This window comes from Nilaparvata lugens, chromosome X, assembly GCF_014356525.2.
Source record: "Nilaparvata lugens isolate BPH chromosome X, ASM1435652v1, whole genome shotgun sequence".
NCBI classification, from domain to species: Eukaryota; Metazoa; Arthropoda; class Insecta; order Hemiptera; family Delphacidae; genus Nilaparvata; species Nilaparvata lugens.
The window spans coordinates 28,332,780-28,352,213 of record NC_052518.1 but is presented as its reverse complement, the minus strand read 5'-3'; the positions used below and the strand labels follow the sequence as shown (position 1 = coordinate 28,352,213).

The following is a 19,434-nucleotide window of genomic DNA, read 5'->3' as shown; positions in this document are numbered from 1 at the left end:
CACTGAGACTCAATGTTTTTGAGCTACCTCGCCGCACCTGGCTTCGTCGAAATCACCTAATTACTGGGCATGGCACATGCGCTAACCTGCTACACAAATGGGGAAGGTTGATTCTCCAGCTTTGTGACTGTGGTGCTGCTGTGCAGAACATCGACCACCTAATAAATGCAAGCCCCAGAGCCTTCAATGGAACATTTGGAGATATTTTCAATATGGTGGACCACGCTAAGGCGTGGGTAGAAAACCTAGACATTTCTTTGTAATTATAAATTTAAATCATGATCGACAAAATATATATGCACCTTCAACATCAAGCAATACGATATATATATATATATATATATATATATTATATATATATATATATATATATTTCCCGCATGCTTGAAGAGGGCGGTAGTCATCCCATTATTTAAAAAAGGTGATTGCATGGATTTGAATAATTATAGGCCTATTTCACTATTATCTGTGTTCTCGAAAATTATAGAAAAAATAGTTAAAGCAAGAATTCAAAAACTTTTCAATTTAAATAATTTTCTGAGTGAGAACCAATATGGCTTTATTGAGAAGAAATGTACAGAGGATGCATTGTTATCTTTCTGTTCAGGAATTTTCAATGGGCTAAACAAAAACTTAAATGTCTTGGGCCTGTTCATTGATATAACTAAAGCTTTTGACTCTGTGGACCATAACATTCTTTTGCATAGATTGAGGGAGGCTGGAATAAGAGGCATTGCTCTGGTTCAAAAGTTTCTTGGTGGGCAGAAGCCAGTGTGTTCGGGTTAAGAATGTTCTGAGCTTTTATTTCATGTTCTTGTTCTGAGCCCCCCATCCCATGTGGGGTACCCCAGGGCTCGGTATTGGGACCAATTTTATTCCTGGTGTAGTTAAATAAATTATGTGCAAGTAATCTGAGTGGAACAGTAACTTGTTTTGCGGATGATACGGCTCTGCTGTATTGTTAAAAATAAATTTATACGGCAACTTCTAAGATGCAAAGTGACTTAGATTAGATGAAAATTTGGTTCTCAGTGCATAGGTTGACTCTAAGTACTAAAACCAAATTTTTTCGTTTTTCTTTGAGATCAAAGCCCATCCAGCAGGTTCCCGTACTATTCAAATGTGGTGTCTGCCTATCTAATCATAATGAATTCTGTACATCTTGTGTAAAGATAGATCAAGTGCAAAATATCAAATATCTTGGTTTAGAGCTTGATGAGAACTGCAATTGGAAGGTTCACATCCAATCACTCAAAGAGCACATGAATATGATGCTTCGTAAATTTTATTTATTGAAATTCATTTGCCCTAGAAAAATTCTGAGATCTGTTTATTTCTCTGTTGCAAATAGCAAGCTTCAATATGGGCTAAGCTGTTGGGGGGGGTGCATATAAAACAAATTTAAACTCTATACTTATTGCACAAAAAAGATTGATTAGAATGATTACATCATTACATAGGAGAGCTCATTTATTTCCCTACTTCCAGGCCTTGGATATATTGCCTTTAAGGCATTTATATATGTTCAGGGTCTTGAGAATATTCTTTTCAAGAAGTGGTCAGATAACAGAGAATGCCTTAGTTTTCAGTTTTCTCAAACAGATTGAGAGACAGAAATTTGGTTGTTCTTGCAAACCTTTCATGTGAAGCCTTCAAACGGTTTTACGATTACAGTGCTACAAATTCCTTTAATAAGTTACCTATACATATTACAGGCTCACTGGTAACATTTTTGAAGAAATTGAAGCACTTTTTATTCAATTTCGATTTTGATGAGATTGAGGAGTTCTTTTTCACATGAATTCGTTTTTACATTCTTTTGGGAATTTCTACTATTGCTTCCTAGGGTTCTAATAATTTTTCTGTCTCAGAATTTTTATTTTTTTCATTAATATATTATTACATTAGTTCATATATTAATATATAAATGTATATATCCTCAAATTCTTCTTAATTTATTTTCCTAGAATTGTATTATACTTTTTGGTTTCTATAAATAATTTCTGTAATGTTCACTCCTTCCAATTCGTTTTCTGTGAATAGACAAAGATTTTCTGTTAAATTTTTTTTGGAGGCTTCTGTCTCTTGCAAATGTCATATAGTTTAATTTTCAGAGTAGGTAACTTCAACTCAGCTAATAGCTTATGAAGTACCTTAATCATAACTCTGACGTTACATAATGTTTTTGTTAGTTTTTAATTATTTTCATTTATATAAATAGAATTCGAAGATAATATTTTATTATGTATTTTAGTTTTTATTTGTACAAAATTATTGTACTGATTTGTTAAGTTTATTTATTTTTGTTTGTAAATTGTCAGTGTTATGAATAAATTTCAATTTCAGTTGCAGATAAAATAAAAAGGTATGATATTAATTGTAGGAGATAATGTGAGGAAGACATGGACATTATTTTTGTTTCAATATTCGTATTAGAACTAGTGGTATGGACGATTTCCGTAACGCTTGCCATATAACGCCTCGAGACGGCTATGGTGAGGTACCTACCCAACCAGAGAGTTGGTGGGTCGAGCACGCTCCACTCTACGGGAAGGCTGCTCTATTACATTCTATACTCACTGGTCATACCAGTTGACCAGCCTACCAAAACACTGTTCCAAATATGTTAACGCCAAATGATTTAAATTGGGCTATGACATAGTTTTGGAGCTCCTCGTGAATTTGTAAGTGCTGCCCTCAAAGTCATGTCCTACGTTTGGGGAAGAGATGTAAGTTACTAGTGACCGAGTCAGGTTTGTATGGATGGTGATCGAAAATACCCTATTTGATTTACTGAAGATTTAGTTTGGTTGCACCAGCACTGTGAGGACGAGTTGTCAAGTATCACAACGATTCCAGAAGTCATTTCACTGACGTCATCTATTTTCTGGCACAATTCAAGGACAACCTCATCAATCATAAAGATTTCTTCGGAAACTTGAATCCTCTTTCAATGATTAATGCTGAAGAAACTTGAATCCTCTTTCAAAATTTAATGCTGAACTATTTCCCTTTGCTTGCAAAAACGAATAATAGTTGCTATGCAACTAGCACTTGGCGGTAGACTCAATTGAGGTGGTAATGTCTCTGGGTATTTAACTCGACGGTATATTTCCGCACCGATCACAGGGCGTTTGGTTGAGAGGACACGCTGTTCAGTTCTGTGAGAATAACCCCCCTTCCGCTAATCTAAGTCATGATAAGTGATCGGAGGTTGAAAAAATGAACCTCATATGGAATAACCTTTTAAAATCTTTCAATAGAAATCAAAACTAAAGCATGGCAGATTATCTATTGAAGATTGCTTGTTTACAAGGGTAACATTCACTTCATCAAGATATCAGTTGATCAAGGATCAGCCTGGGTAGGCAACTTTAGCAAGACAATTTCTCAGTTCGTCAATGTTGCTTTCAGGAAGTCCAGTGGATACCGCTATTTTGCCAGTAGACCAGTATATTGCCATTTAAAAGCAAAAAATATCTCCTAACCTAGCCTTTAACCTTCATTTATCTTCTTTCTAGCCATTTTCACTAATACATAACTAGTGTGCATCGGTGTAGCTGACACTAAAACTTGATGCCGTAAAACACTTGGATTTCTAAAACACTTGGCAACTCAATTGGATGTCTTTTAATTTACTCCACCATAACGCATGCGCGTGGTGTCTAGTGATATGCACTTCAATTCAAACTGTAAGCACTTGATGAATAAGAAATACTGAATGATGTCACTTATATCACTAGTCTGTCACTTTATCACTAATGCTGGCAGTTTAATAGCAGCATTCACGAGAAAGCTGTTTGGCTGATTTTCAAATGATTCCAAGTCTCTACAGACACTGTTTGTTTCCTGTAATACGATCGTTGAATATATTATCAATTGATTATCACAAATCTACTAAGTAAATCTCCTTTCAGTTTTTGCTGATACCTGTGGCCCATTTAAAAGTCACAAGTTACATAATCACTGGTAAATTTCAACATACTTGTTTTTTTCCTGTTTTTCTAGCAAAAGTCACCTGTTTTTTTTACATTGTAAAGTCAAAATCTCTGTCACTTCTTATTTTTTTGAAATTATCAGGGACGGTCACCTGTTATTTTCCATACTATTTTGTTATTTTTTTAATAACCGGTTATCATTAGTGAAAACTTTTTTTGTCAATACTATAGCTACCTAGTCTAAAGACTAATGTGCTATTTTCTTCTATCCTAGAATACTACTTGAAAAATGAAACAGCGAATTGATAAGTACACTTATTGACTGCACTAACAGCTAGATCAACTCAATCACCGCTCTGCTCTTTCACTGGACACTACTTGAACCAAGCACTACACAAAGTTCAAACGGTTTCCTCCTGCTGAGTCTGCGCTCCAACCCTCATTTGTCTAGCAGCTGGATCGCCTCGACGTTGTCATGCTGGTGCAGTCGCCCCTCGTGCCTCTCCGCATGTCTCTGGATCTCGGTGGACACCGGGTCGACGTGCATAAAGACCACTGTTTCTGAATCGTATGACATTGATGCTGCTGTGTTTGCTACACCCCCAAAGTTGTATGCCATACGTCCATACCGGTTTTAATATCTGTTTGTACAGGAGTAGCTTAGGATTGAAAAGATGGAGTTTATTCCGTACAAACATATTTCCTCATAGTATTATGAACATATTTTCAACCTACGATCACTTATAATAAGACACAAACAAACTGGAAAGAATTGGCATACGAGGATCATTTTATTTTCAACCTCCGATCACTTATTAGAAGACACAGTCAAACGGTAGGAGAGTGATTTTTACAGACCTGAAAAGCTTGTCATCTCCACCAAACGCCCTGTAATAGGTGCGACCAGATCATCAATTGTTGTCAAGTTATAAAAACAGATAGACCCAGAAACATGGCCGCTTCACTTACTTGAAATGAAATGAAAAAATTCTTTATTAGGCGGAGTTAGGACTTTTAAGTCCTCTCTACCACTCAACCTCAACATAACAAATGCAATTGAAAAAAAAATACAGTGTAACTTAATATATAAATAGAAATACATTAAATAATATAGCTACAAAATAGAAACATAGTTGGAACAAAACAGTCAATCTGCATTTAGACTAAAAAAAAATCAATGATATAATTCAAGAAACAATAGTAAAAAAAAGGAATTATTAATATAATCATTCATACAACATTCACACAGCCCACCAGACCAGTTCCAAGCGCCAACCACACCCTACCCCCGCAGACCCGCCAACAAAATCCGCTTGACCTCCACCCCAAAGCAAGCACGCCCATCAATGGCCCGGACAGAAGCAGGAAGATTATTCCACAGCCTACAACCAGTGACAGTGAAGGATCTCTCAAAAGTCGTCGTTCTATGGATGGGAAAAGCTAGCAGCAGTTGCCATGCCTTGTTGCACGTTCACCGATCTCAGACAGGAATCTGAAGCTCTCAGACAGATAAGATGGAGATTTGGTTTTGATTATTGAGTGAAGCAGAGTCAATATGTGCAAAGTACGAAGATCATTCAATTTTAGGAGAGATAGTTGTACATAAAAAGGTGTAACATGATCAAATCGTCTAGCATTGAAAATAAATCGAATACAATAGTTCTGTGTACGCTGCAGTCGGTTAGAGAGCTCAACAGTCATGTCGTTCATGACAGTGTCGCAGTAGCTGAAGTGAGGCAGCACAAGAGTCTTGACCAGCATGATCTTGATGTTGAGTGGAAGAAACAGGGCAAATCGTTCCAAGCTATGGATGCAAGCAAACACCCTCTTACAAACAATCTCAACCTGATTGAGCCATGAGAGTGTTTTAGAGATAACAAGACCAAGGTTTTTAACACTCTCAGAATACTCCAACTCAATGCCATTCAACCTCAACCTTGGAACATTCTGAGCTCTGAATCGGTTATGAGTCACAATGATACTCTGTGTCTTACCTTCATTCAATCTCAATGCATGATTATATGCCCAGCCACTAATAGCATCAATATCAGAATTCATCTTCTCGACACATGCATCAGACTCACCTGCAGAAAAATGTTTATAGATCTGAAGATCATCAGCATACAGATGAAATTTGCAGTGTTTTATGCATTTTGCGATGTCATCGATGTAGAGAGAGAACAGAAGAGGCCCAAGAACTTGGGGGACTCCTCGGGTTACATTTCTCCATGAAGAGACCTCATTATTGGCCCTGACACACTGTTGGCGATTCGACAAGTAAGACTCGATCCATTTTACACAACCCTCTCCAAAACCAAGATTTCTTAATTTCAGAAGGAGGAGTGGATGATGAACACAGTCGAACGCCTTTGAAAAATCGAATAGTGTCAGAATAGTACCCTGACTACTATCCATAGCTGACCTGATATCCTCAGTAACTTTGAGCAGAGCAGTGGTCGTACTGTGACGTGTTCGGAACCCAGACTGAAAGGTAGACAGAAGATGAAAACGTTCTAGAAAAACAGAAAACTGCTGATGAACAAGTTTCTCGAGACATTTAGACAGAGCTGGGAGAATACTGATAGGCCTCAGATCTGATAATGATTTAACTGAAGAGCATTTGGGCAGAGGTGAGACTAAGGCTGATTTCCAAATTGAGGGGAAAAAGGACGATTCCAAGGATTTATTGAAAATTATCGTAAGAATAGGCAAGGTGAAGGGAAGAGTATCTTTGATGAATTTGATAGGTATGCAATCAACTCCAACTGCATTGCTTGTCATTCCCATGATTATCCTCATTACATCAGCTTCAGTCACAGGAGAAAAGGAGAGCTGCTGAGCAGGAGCTACATGAGGCGCCGCTCTTAGCCTGTTCAAGTGGTCATGAGCACCAGACAGGTCAACAGGATTATCAGTAAAGTTATCATTGATATCATCCAAATTGAAAGGTATATTATGATGAACATGTGATTTTCCAATACCCAAGTTTTTCAATTTCGACCATACCGTTCTAGTAGGCTGCTTGCCAGAAAGAGAGTGGTAATAGAACCTGACCTTGGCATTTCTAATCTCCTGCTGGGTTTTGTTTCGAAGCCGCTTATACTCCGCCCAATCCACCACAGATTTTGAGCGTTTGGCTCTACGAAGAACAGCGTCTCTCATCTTCTGTAATCTACGAATTTCCTGGCTGAACCAGGGTGCAGGCTTTTTATTTACTCTTTTTGTAACCATAGGAGCATGCCTGTCATACAAGAGAAGTAGAAAACTGTTCAACCTGTCGACCATCTCCTCGACATTATCTGTGAGAATGACTTCATGCCAAGGAATAGAGGCAGCATCAAACATAAAAGCACTTATATCCAGGCACCTATAGTTTCTATATGTGATGAACTCCTGCTTTGGTTTCGGCGGGTGCAGTCTGTAGGCACAGAACACAAGGTCATGCTTGGAGAGCCCAGGAGCCGGGAGTTGACCGTGTTTCGCAACTAGATTCACATCAGTGACAGCAACCACATCTAACCAAGTTTCTGCAGTTGCTGTATGGTGTGTCGCCTGCATTGGTAATATTGTTATATTACAGCTATTAAACATTGAAATAAAATTTGTACTATTTACAGAAGCTAAATCGAGTAGATTTGTATTGAAGTCACCCATGACAATGACATGTCTATAGTGAGTCATCAAATTCAACATAGATACCTCAAATTCAGCAAGTGATCTAATATCAGGAGCTTTATAACAAACACATACAAGCACATGCACACCACTCACAGAGACATCCAAAAACATGAATTCAGAAGCATTCGCTACTGAGTTATCAGACACATATAAAACAGAAACAGGTAGATGAGTTCCCACATAAACTGCTACTCCACCACCTCCCTTATGCAAACGGTCATTCCTGAACAGCGCGTAGCCATCCAATTCCACACTCTTATCACTTATGTGTGGCTTCAGCCAAGTTTCAGATACAAGAATCACATCAATAAACTGGGAATCAAAAATTGATCTGAATTCATCAATGTGACACAAAAGCGACTGGGCATTTACGTGAGCTACCTTCAGCAAGCCAGAGCAATGTGAGAGAGCTTGAGAGAGATCACAAGCCGCCTGAGATGATGGAGCGCGCCGGCCCGGGGAGGCACTGTCAGGGACCACTGCGACACGTCGCGACGGGACCGCGCCAGCAGCGAGCAGAAGGCAAACACAACAGGCATAGCGAGCTAAACATACACACACAACACACACTCAAGCATACATAACTATTGAAAATCATCGTGAAGTACAAAAAAAAGTAAATACTCCAGGGGGTAAGTCATATTTGACTCCTAAGTAGACTGAGAATAATTCATGATAACTAGTGGGTATCAAGAAAACTATGAGAGTAGAATAGGATAAGCCCATATTATACAGTATTTCCAATATCCTAATGATAAGTTTACAAATAATCAATTAAAAAATATGTACTGTACATACATGGATGAATAAAAATATATGAAAGACCGACAACATTACTATGAAATACTCAGACATAGCCTAACTATAAATGGGTCCTCGATTAAAAATAGATATTGATAAATAGATTAATATTATCAAAATAATTCATTTTAGTAAGCCATAAATCCATATATACCTGAAAGAGAAATTGAAATACTATAATCTATATTTATTCCACTTTGAAAGGAATTTCAGAAAATAATACTGATAATAAAATCCTTACAGAAAACAATAAATTGATAAGTAGTTGGTGGGCATTTAATAAATATTCAGTAACAAAAAACAACTTTGCAATGACATAAGATCGAAGAACTGATAACGGCCAGAAAAAAAAATACGTGAAGAAAGATTGATGAGATAACTTTACTAAATAAAATATGGTAGGTCACTGATATTCAAAATAGTCTTGCTGGAATGTTATACAATAGAACAAAACGTGAATTAAATGATACGTGAATTGAATGGAAAATCCTGATTGATTGTATTGATAAATTGTACAATGAGTCTATCAGCACAAATCGTAAAAAAACATAATTTGAATAAAGCGAAGTGCAGAAGAGAATATAGTTACCTAATGTGGAAAAAAAAATAATCTCAATGATGTCAAACTAAGATAGGCTATACAACATCAACCGCAAGTTGTCAGGTCTAATCGTCATAAGTGCTATTTATCATAATTAATTCAGGAAGTTGGTCCATTAGAAAATCTGAAGCAAGACCAGCATATCATCAAGTGCATAATATCCTCACGTCTCTCCATTTGAGAAGAGAGAAAAAAAATAAAACCATAATAATTGAGAGAACATTTGCAAAATAATAAATATGATAAGTAAAATAACAATAAGTAAATAAGAAGCAAGTCCAGCATATTATTAAATACATATATACTCACGTCTCTCCATCTGAGAAGAGAGAGAAAAAAAATAATAAAACCATAATTGAGAGAACATTTGCAAAATGATGAGTCTATATAAGCCAATTCAATGAATCAAATGTAATCAATAAGTTAGTCGAGATCGCTGAGGTTAACCGCGGAACGAATAACCCTTCGCTCACCGTCACCAACAATCCATTTTACAATTCCATCGCTGGACCATACATTTGCGAAGCCATATCTCGCCGCCGCTGCCTTGTACAACTCAAGTCGAAACTTTGTCAAGTCCTCTTTAATTGTAATATTGGTGCCCTTCAACAGCCTTTTCTTCTCGAAAACTCGCCGTCTCTCCCTGTAACCAGCAAAGCGCACAATGATAGGCCTGGGGCGCGCCACACCACCCGCATCCGGAGGCTGCTTCTTGCCGACTCTATGCGAGCGTTGGATCTGCTCAACCGTCATAGTGTCCAGTTTAAGATTACTCTTGAAAACCTCGAGAACAAGTTGATCGGTATCTTCATTAGGCTTCTCTGGAATGCCGAACACTCTCAGATTTGTGCGCCGCTGATATTGTTCAAGATCATCAGTGCGATGCTGTAACTTAGCTTCAAGAGTCTTTACCTGTTCAGTAAGAGCTGTCACATTCTCTTTCAAAGCTGTTAATTCCTCCCGCGTAGCCCTGAGTGCAGTCGATATTGACTCATCGATAACTTTCCTGAGTCGATCGGATATTTTTGTCACCAAACTATCGATTATATCATCGTTCGATAAAACTTTAGTGATGCACGCGTCGACAACTGCCGAGTCAACTTTCGGAGCCATAGCTTTATCAGACCGGACAAAGTTCACAGATAAAGAGCTTTCAATTTTGTTTACTGAATCTGAACGAAGCCTAGATCTAAGATTCTCTGGAGTATTCGACATACGAAAAACAGTTTGCACACACTCACTGCCAAGTCCAATCGGGAATTAGAGCACACCAGGAGATCCACAAGAATAAGACGGAAACACTGGTACCACACAACTCAAATTTAACTTAAAAAAACCCAACAAATACAACGATATTTTAAGGAGCCAAACAGAGCTGCTCTTCACTACTCAATCATTACCCCCACTCCACCCACACCCTCCAATCATTACGCCCTACTTGAGCCTCTTGCCAAGTGCTAGTTGCGTAGAGTTATTAGTTTTTGCAAGAAAAAGGCCTGCTAGTTTCTAAATAAAAAAAACTCATCATTACGTTAAAATATAAACTAGTTGAAGCTGTTTTACTGGTTTAATTGCACTTACGTCTCGTAAATCTGTTCTCATGCGGAAATCTCGAACAAATTTCGAAATAGGCCTGTTAGTTTCTAAATAAAAAAATACTCATCATTACGTTAAAATATAAACTAGATGATGCTGTTTTACTGGTTTAATTGCACTTATATCTTGTAAATCTGTCCTCATGCTGAAATCTCGAACAAATTTCGAAATAGGCCTACTAGTTTCTAAATAAAAAAATACTCATCATTACATTAAAATATAAACTAGATGAAGCTGTTTTACTGGTTTAATTGCACTTACGTCTTGTAAATCTGTCCTCATGCGGAAATCTCGAACAAATTTCGAGTCTCGATCATAATATGGCGAGACTTCATCTCTCCATTCCCCATCCTCATCTTCTTCTTCTTCCTCATTATCCCCCTCAAAATCTGTAGTCAAATGGAGTTATAAAAGCATTATTTTAAAAGTAATCAGTAATTGAATTGTGAGTTATTCAATGTAATTTACTGCAGAAATATCGAATATATTCAAATTACATAATAGGCTAGATTTTTTACTAACTATCCAACACCATGAATTTTGATAGTGTATGCTTTTTCGGTTCGTAACTGTTGTCATAACACAAATAACAGACGATGACTATAGATAGTCCCGATACACCAAATACAATACAAATCGTCACAAACAAAGATGAATTAATATTTTATTATGAATTACTTATATTTTGTAACATGACTATTGTAATTATAGAATCTGAAATGCACTAACCTAAGGGTTTCCTTATTGCTGATTCCCCAGGAGATTCATCTGGATCTGAACTCTCTGAAAAAAAACTCAATTTACTTATTTTCACAATAATTATGTTTAATTATAAGCATTTGTACAAATGCTGTTGTTTATTTATTTCTATCTATTTGACAAGATTTTGAAACTATGAAACATTATTGAAAGTTTAGATACTAGAATTCAAATAGAGAAGTCATGCTCTGGCAATCAAAAGTAATTGACTTTTGATTTTTTGAAAATCACTCAGTAATTTACTTTCTACCTTTGGACTTCGTGAGAGATCTCATTGTTCGATAACGGCGCGTCAGTCGCTCAATAAATCTCCACAATCCCTCGTCACCAATGAAAAAAGTTACAACTAAAAATAGACTTCAATTGCGATTGAAAATAGAGTAGCAACGAGAATAGTTTTTCAATTTTTTCTCAAGTTCCGTACGTAGTTGAGACAATTTCTAGTCGTTTTGTTTAAAATGTATACCAACACTCCTTCACAAGAAGAAGAAAATTTAATTAAATTATTCTTTATTGAAATAACTTAGTTCTGATTGAAAGTTCACAAAACCTACTATACTCTTTTTCTATTAATGATGGATTATAATGATTCTATTTTGAGTGAGAGTTCACAACATCTACTCTTTTTCTATTGATGATGATAATAATGACTCTATTTTGAGTAAAGAGCCCGGCTTTCCCATAAATTTTTGCTCTGCTGAACAGAAAGAGAAAACTATTCGTTCTTATGAAAGTGTTCACAGATTGGCGGACTGGAGTATGTGAACACTCCCATGAGAAGCAATAGGTTTATTTTATTCAGAAATTCATTGTGAAGCAGAGTTTTAAAGTTGAATTGTAGATTTGTAGACCAACCTGAGTTGAGTTCACGCACAAGAGTGGACATGGCATTAGTTACAGAATCAGCAGCCACTAGAAGATCATTTCGCAGGCTCCGTGAAGCCGGATTGTTATTGGCCGCAGCATTCACAGCGTTTGCAAGAGATGTAGTTGATGAACCTATTGTACGAAACAAAGTAAATCCTGTAAAAACATTCAACACCAAACTGCAACCAGACTCAGTTTAAGCTAAGACTAGGTTAAAGCTAATTTTTTAGATTCAATTCCACATGAAATCAACACAACGATTCTTATTGTCTATTTCTGCAAGCTAGAGTTATTTGATTTTGGTGAGACTGTCGCAATAGTGGCACCCACTAGACTGGACATAAGTAGCGGCTACTAAAATCGCGTCTATTGTTCCAATGAGAAGCAGCTATTGATGGAGGAGCAGCTACCGTTAGCCAGTTTAGTAGCCGCTACTAAAGACAGAGGAGCAGCTACCGTTAGCCAGTTTAGTAGCCGCTACTAAAGACAGAGGAGCAGCTACCGTTAGCCAGTTTAGTAGCCGCTACTAAAGACAGAGGAGCAGCTACCGTTAGCCAGTTTAGTAGCCGCTACTAAAGACAGAGGAGCAGCTACCGTTAGCCAGTTTAGTAGCCGCTACTAAAGACAATCTTGTTTGCCTTTACAAGCCGTATTGTGAACAAAAATAAAGGCAACCATTCCATTTCATTTCAGCTTCAACATCATAACATATTCACAATGGATGATGTCCACATGAGTATTCGTCCACTGACATTATCTTAGCTTATTTAAACTTTGATTAAGTAATCAAGGTTTCATCAACATTTTGTTCTGGTTCTGGCCCACTGACATTATCTTAGCTTATTTAAACTTTGATTAAGTAATCAAGGTTTCATCAACATTTTGTTCTGGTACAGAACAATGATGAATGATGAATGATGATGCAACATAGCGGAAAAGCATGAAACTACTCTATTCTTTGTTGTTGGTTTGGGACAGGGAAATATTTCAGGATACACGGAAAGATCCTTATACATTTCTCAACGTTTGAAGTTTGTCGCAATTTAGTGGTAAAGCTAGGCCGGGTTGGTCTAGTGGTCTGGGCGTTATAATTTTCCGTTCGCTAGCACCACCTGTTCGTGAGTTTGAGTCCCACCGGTGGCATTAACGTTTGATCATCTCATCAAGTCACCCACGCACTTTTATACATACAAAGTAAAAACAACTTGTGTGGGCATAATGCACAATAAAACAGCGAAAGACTACTCGTAAGAGAATGGAGTTGGTTTGGGGTAGGAACGTCTGTTGGCATACACGAAAAGGATCCGTATACGTTTCTCAAGTTCTCCCATCTCTGTATATGAAATATAGACAAGTTTCCAAGTGCATGTCTTACAGAATTCAATAATTTCTTAGACTCATCTCTCGAAATCGAAAGTTGATAAGATTGCAAGTACATATTTTGTAGCAGTAATTGATTTCTTAGATATTTTATATGGACGGCTTACCGAGTATGTTACCAGAGCCTCCAAACGCAGATCTGACGTCATTGGAGAGTGGCAAGGATTCAGCATGCCCAGAAGTTGCTCCAGGAGTGGGAGGAGCAGATCTTGATGAAGGAGGAGGAGACTTAGTTGACCGAGGAGACGAGTTGGGTGTGGAACGCGGTGACGTTTGGTGATTCTGCAAAAGCATATCGATGGACCAGTGAGTAGGACTCACGATACGAAACAAGTAATGACAGTGAAAAGCTATACAAATATCATACTGTGAAAATATAAAAAGTACTACAGTATTTAACTAAGAGCAAGAAAATAGACCATAGATAGACTAGACTTATATTGTGAAGCGCAAAATAACTAAAAACTTTAGGAATAACATACTTTAATAACAGTTCAATTAGAAATTGGACAGTAAAGTGAGGAACAATATGATAGTAGTCTTCATATTAATTTGTAGAATTTATTCTTTAAATAATGCGACTTCTACAAAAACCACATGATTTTCAATTATTTTGATATTTTATGATATTATTATAATATTTAAATATCAAAGTTTTAAGCGTGGAGCGGCATTGAATTGAGTAATTATTCATTTAAAACATCATGGAATTGTTCAACTGATTTCACTTCGCTTAAACATAGTGCTCAACTTAGTTGTATAAGACATCACCTGAATTTTAAAAAAAACCTGCGCATGAAGGAATGTTCTGGCGGAAACCGCATCAAAATAGACCCAACATCAAGAATACACTGGTTGTTATTCTAGTTTTCAATAGCTGTTTGTGATCACCCCAACCAGATACAACTCAGATACGCCACTTTACAGGTTAGGGCATCTATCCATAATTAATAAATGTTTTCTCACATTACATGAATGATAAGTTTTACAAATTGAATTAATCATTATACATAATTATATCATCTTATATGTATCATACATGAAGTGAGAATCTATCAAGATTTTCCTATTAATTTTGTGGCTGCCCCATGAAGCTAATTTTAGCTTATATTGGGGCATTGTACATACTCAGGGATATTTTTTGCAAGATTTGAATTTATAGATGGAAATGTTTTAGGAAATACAAATTTGTAGATGCGTTTATTTCGTGGTAATAATGTAAGAATGATATTTTTATCTATTGAATTGTGGAGTAGTAATTTTTAATTTATATTTTTACTTGTCTGTAAGTGTCTAGATGTTGTAGATGATTCGGTGGACTATTGAGAATGCATGGTACAAAATATTCTGGTACAGCTTTTCCTATTTCAGTGAAGTATTCTGGTGTTCTATATTGTGTGTGTCTGGTGTTGTATCTGTTTTCATTGGTACGTCGATAGGCATTTTCAAAATAGTATTTCAGCAGTATTATATAATTGTACAGGTTTCTGAATGAGAGCAATTTTAAAGTGTTTGTATCCACTCCTTGGAAAAATATTCTTTTGATTCTGTTGATTAGCTGACATACTGGGTTCAATATATAATTGGGTGCATGTCCATAGACAGTTATACCATATCGTATTTGAGATTCAACCAAGCTGAAGTAGACGGTTCGTTTTGCTTTCAGAGGCAGTAATTCTCTCATTTGGTAAAACCTATGTCCACTATGTACCTCAGTTTTTTTGCCAGCATCTGGGAATGGGTGTGCCACTTCATGTTTGAGTCAAAATTCAGTCCAAGATATTTTAGTGTATCTGAGTGTTTAATTTTCTTACAGTTACATGGATTGAAAGTGGTGAAGCATTTATAGTTATGACTTTTAACTCTATTTTTTGGGTCAAGGATGTTTATACTCATTTTTGGGTTTTTAAATACTATTGTTTTTGTCTTTGTACTGTTGATATGTATATAGTTGTTGTGGAAGTATTTTGTTATTGTGTTCAAATCTTTTTGTAAATTTTCAGCTGCAGTTGTTAATCTTTTACTTGCAAATAGCATGATGGTATCATCCGCATAGTTGTATACTTCTCCCTTGAAGTTGCAGTTTTTAAGATCACTTATATATAAGTTGAAGAGTAGTGGTGATAGAGGGGAACCCTGAATGACTCCAAATGTTTGGGATTTTGGTTTACTAATATTGTTTCCAATTTTCACCATTGTTTCTCTGTCACTGAAATAATTCTTCAATAACTCTAGATCCATTCCCAATACTCCCATCTTGCTCTACTTCTCCATCAGTATTTCATGCTGGATAGTATCGAATGCCTTGCTCAGATCCAGTAGTACTGCGAGGGTTGTTACTCTTTTATCTATATTCTTATTTATTTTGTATGATACTTTCTCTAGCAGTTGTGTTGTATATTTGCCGGGTACAAAGCCATATTGGTTTTCATTCAGCAGATTGTTTTGTGTTGAAAAGTTGAGTAGGTCTTTGTGCATAATAAACTCCAGTATTTTCATTATAATGGAGATCGCACCTATGGGTCTATAGTTTTGTATATCTTTTCTCTGTCCATTTTTATAGATAGGTTTGAGGATCGTTGTCTTCATTTTTGATGGAATTTTTCCTGTTTTTATTATGGTGTTGTATAAGTGTAATAGGATTTCTTTCAAGTTTTCAAAGTGATGTTTTGGTTTAATATTGTCTATGCCGGGTGATGCTGTTGTATTCAGTTTTTTTTACTATTCTTTGTAATTTATCCATGTTTTATTGTTTTGACTATTGCTGTGTATGGTTCAGTTGTATGGTTTTCATCAGTTTCTGAAATTGATACATCAAGGATATCTGTTGATATGTTTTTATTCATTTCTTCTATTTTATTTTTAAAGTGTTCATTGAAGTCTTCACATAATTTTTCAAGTTCTTCTTCTCTGACTTTAAAGTTTAATAATAATAATAATGTCTCTGGTCGAGGGTACAACACGACCAGAGGAGTTTATTCAAAATATACACATGATTACAAAAAGCATATAGGTACAATCATTTACAAAGTATTAATACAATTGGTTGATTACTTGCTGATCTAATAAAATATGGCCCCCACTATATATGAATATGGGTCGGGATGCCACTCATTTTGCTATTGTTTAAGATTTTATGCCAAAAGTTAAAAATTCTAATAAAGATACATTTTGCGAGTCATTAGAAGTTCATAAAAACCACATTTCTATACACAAATTTAAAAAAGAAAATTGATAACCTAAGATGTAGAAATTTTATAAAAATTTAACATAAAAACATTTATAATACTCATGGGAAAAATCATTATAATGAAGAAAATGAGAATGAAACAGTATGGAAAATTTTTCATAGAACTAATTGTTCTCCATGATTGATTCTATTGGACAGGAGCCAGTTTTTTGTTTTCGATTTGAATGAATTGATTGGAAGTTGGAACTGTTTCTTTAATAGCTATTGGCAGTTTATTGAAAATTTTTGGTCCTAAATATGTGGCTGACCTCTGAGCAGCTAATGTTGTCATCCTGGGAATTGCCAAGTCCATGTTCCTTCTGCGTGTTCCTTGCGGGTGATTCAAATTGATGAAGAGTTGTGGGTTCTTTCTGGTGAATGTTAGAAGTCTGTGAATGTAAATCTGTCTGATGCTGAGGATGCTGAGCTCCGAGTATAGTAGTACTGAAGGGAAGAGTGGATGTTTGCGTCCTATTATCCTCAAAATTAGCTTCTGAACCTTGAAGATAGGATCGATGTGGCAGAAATTTGTAGCTCCCCAGGCCAAAATGCCATATCTTGCTATGGACTCGACTTATTTATACAAAAATAATATACTTAAACAAAATTTTTCATCATGTCTATTGATAGTAGCTGCCTGAGTTGGATGAATTTGTAAATTAATTTTCTGATTTTAGCCGTTTGATGTAAAATGTGTTTATCCCAGCGAAGTAATTCATCTATTATGACTCCTAAATATTTTATATTGTTTGTGCGCTCTATTGAAGGACAATTACAATTCATACTTTCCAATTTGCAATGATGTAGTTTGATTGTCTGCTTAAAAGGCTTCTTGGAATCTGTTAGTGAGAAAGCAATAAATTTTTGTTTTTGAGGCATTAATTGTCAGAATGTTATTGAAGAGCCAGGAGGTAACTTTTCCCATTCCAAGTTCAGCTGACCTGAAGACGTTATCCCAGCTGGTTCCCCGGAATAATACTGCTGTGTCATCGGCGAAGGCGATAATCTTGCCACCGACATCCATAGAGCACAGCTCGATGGCAAAGATGAGATAGAGTATTGGTCCAAGAACGGTTCCTTGTGGTACTCTGAAGCTAACTGGAAGGCCATCTCCTGCACTTAGGTTTCTCCCAATCCTGACTCTCTGCCTACGATTTTCCAGATATGACTTGAACCATTCTGAGACAACACCTCTTACACCCATAGCCTGAAGCTTTTTCAGTAAGATGCCATGAGATACTGTATCAAACGCCTTTGCTAGATCCAGAAATACTGCAAGGCATTTCCTACCATTATCCAAATCGTTTATTATGGACCTTGTCAACTCAAATATAGCATCATCTGTACATCTGTTTTGTCGAAAGCCATACTGATTGGGTTACAACAGGTTTTTTGATTCAAGATAATTAACTCAACTTTTTTACAAGTTTTTCAAGGATCTTTGAAATATTACTGACTAATGCTATTGGCCTATAGTTGTTGACTTCAGGGTCTTTTACAAATCTTTTTCATTGAATTTTGAAAGAGACTCTTATTGAAAACATCTGCTAGTGGTATTGCAATGTGCTCTTTTACTGCTTTCAGAGTTCTGTTGTCAATTTCGTCAAGCCCTGGGGCACTAGCTTTTCGAAGAGTATTGATAGTGTCCAGTACTTCCTGTTCTGTAACTGGTTGAAAATACATCGAAGATGGCGAGTTTATAGTATTGGTCTATATTAGTTTTCTATAACGTGGAGTGACTTTTCAAGTGTGATTGCAACATTATTGGCTAGATTCGCTCCAATGTTAGCAAAATGCTCATTAGTCTTCTCAAGAATGATTTCGTGATTGTTTTCGATTGACAGGATGTTGTTGTTAATAATGATCTTACTTAATGTATCCTCATTCCTTTTCACTGCATCTGTTGCCTCCCTTATCAGTTGCCAGGTTTTTCTTAGATTGTCCTGTACTCCATTTAGTTTTGTTCTATAATATTCTTCCTTTGTATTTTTAATTAATGTTGCTGGAGTGTTGCGATATTGTCTGTAGTGTTGTGCTAATTCAAAGTCATTCATCTTCCTCCTTCTGTTGAGCAGATCCCTTCTCCTCATAGCTGAGACTAGTCCTCTTGTGATCCATGCTTTGATAGGTTTGAGACGTTTACGTTGGTGGTAGTAGTTGGTTATTATCTCCTATGAGTTTCTTGAGTATAGTGATGAAATTTTCGTAGGAAATGTTGGTGTCTTGAGCGTTGATGACGCCTTCCCAGTTCTCTGTAGAAAGTTGCTGTTTCAGTCTAATCAAATCTAAGGATTTTCGAAGTGTATTGCTGTCGTTGCTGCTGACATCAGTAGAAGTACTTTCTTTCAATCCCAGGATTATGCTGAAGTGGTCTGTGATGCTGGTTTCATAAATTATAGGTAATACTTGCTTTTCGAAATTGATCATAATATGGTCTATACAGGAAGCTGTCTCTCCAGTAGTCCTTGTAGCTTTTTTGATACAATGTTTAAGACCATATTCACAACAAAAATTCAGATAATCCTATAGTTGTTGATGTGGGTGACGGAGCTGTGTGTTTATATTCATATCTCCAACAATTTTTC

At 36.4% G+C, this 19,434-nt stretch overlaps 1 protein-coding gene across 2 annotated transcripts in view; it reads right to left on the bottom strand.

The window, feature by feature from the left end:
- LOC111057861 (dystrobrevin beta) overlaps nucleotides 1-19,434 on the bottom strand; it is a 78,280-nt gene that overhangs the window by 9,209 nt on the left and 49,637 nt on the right. For both annotated transcript variants that reach the window (XM_022345328.2, XM_022345329.2), the window contains exons 12-15: nucleotides 13,728-13,902; nucleotides 12,229-12,372; nucleotides 11,344-11,397; nucleotides 10,876-11,003 (exon numbers count right to left, since the gene is read on the bottom strand). In XM_022345328.2, coding sequence (XP_022201020.1) covers nucleotides 10,876-11,003; nucleotides 11,344-11,397; nucleotides 12,229-12,372; nucleotides 13,728-13,902 — 501 coding nt within the window. The remainder of the gene's footprint in view (nucleotides 1-10,875; nucleotides 11,004-11,343; nucleotides 11,398-12,228; nucleotides 12,373-13,727; nucleotides 13,903-19,434) is intronic.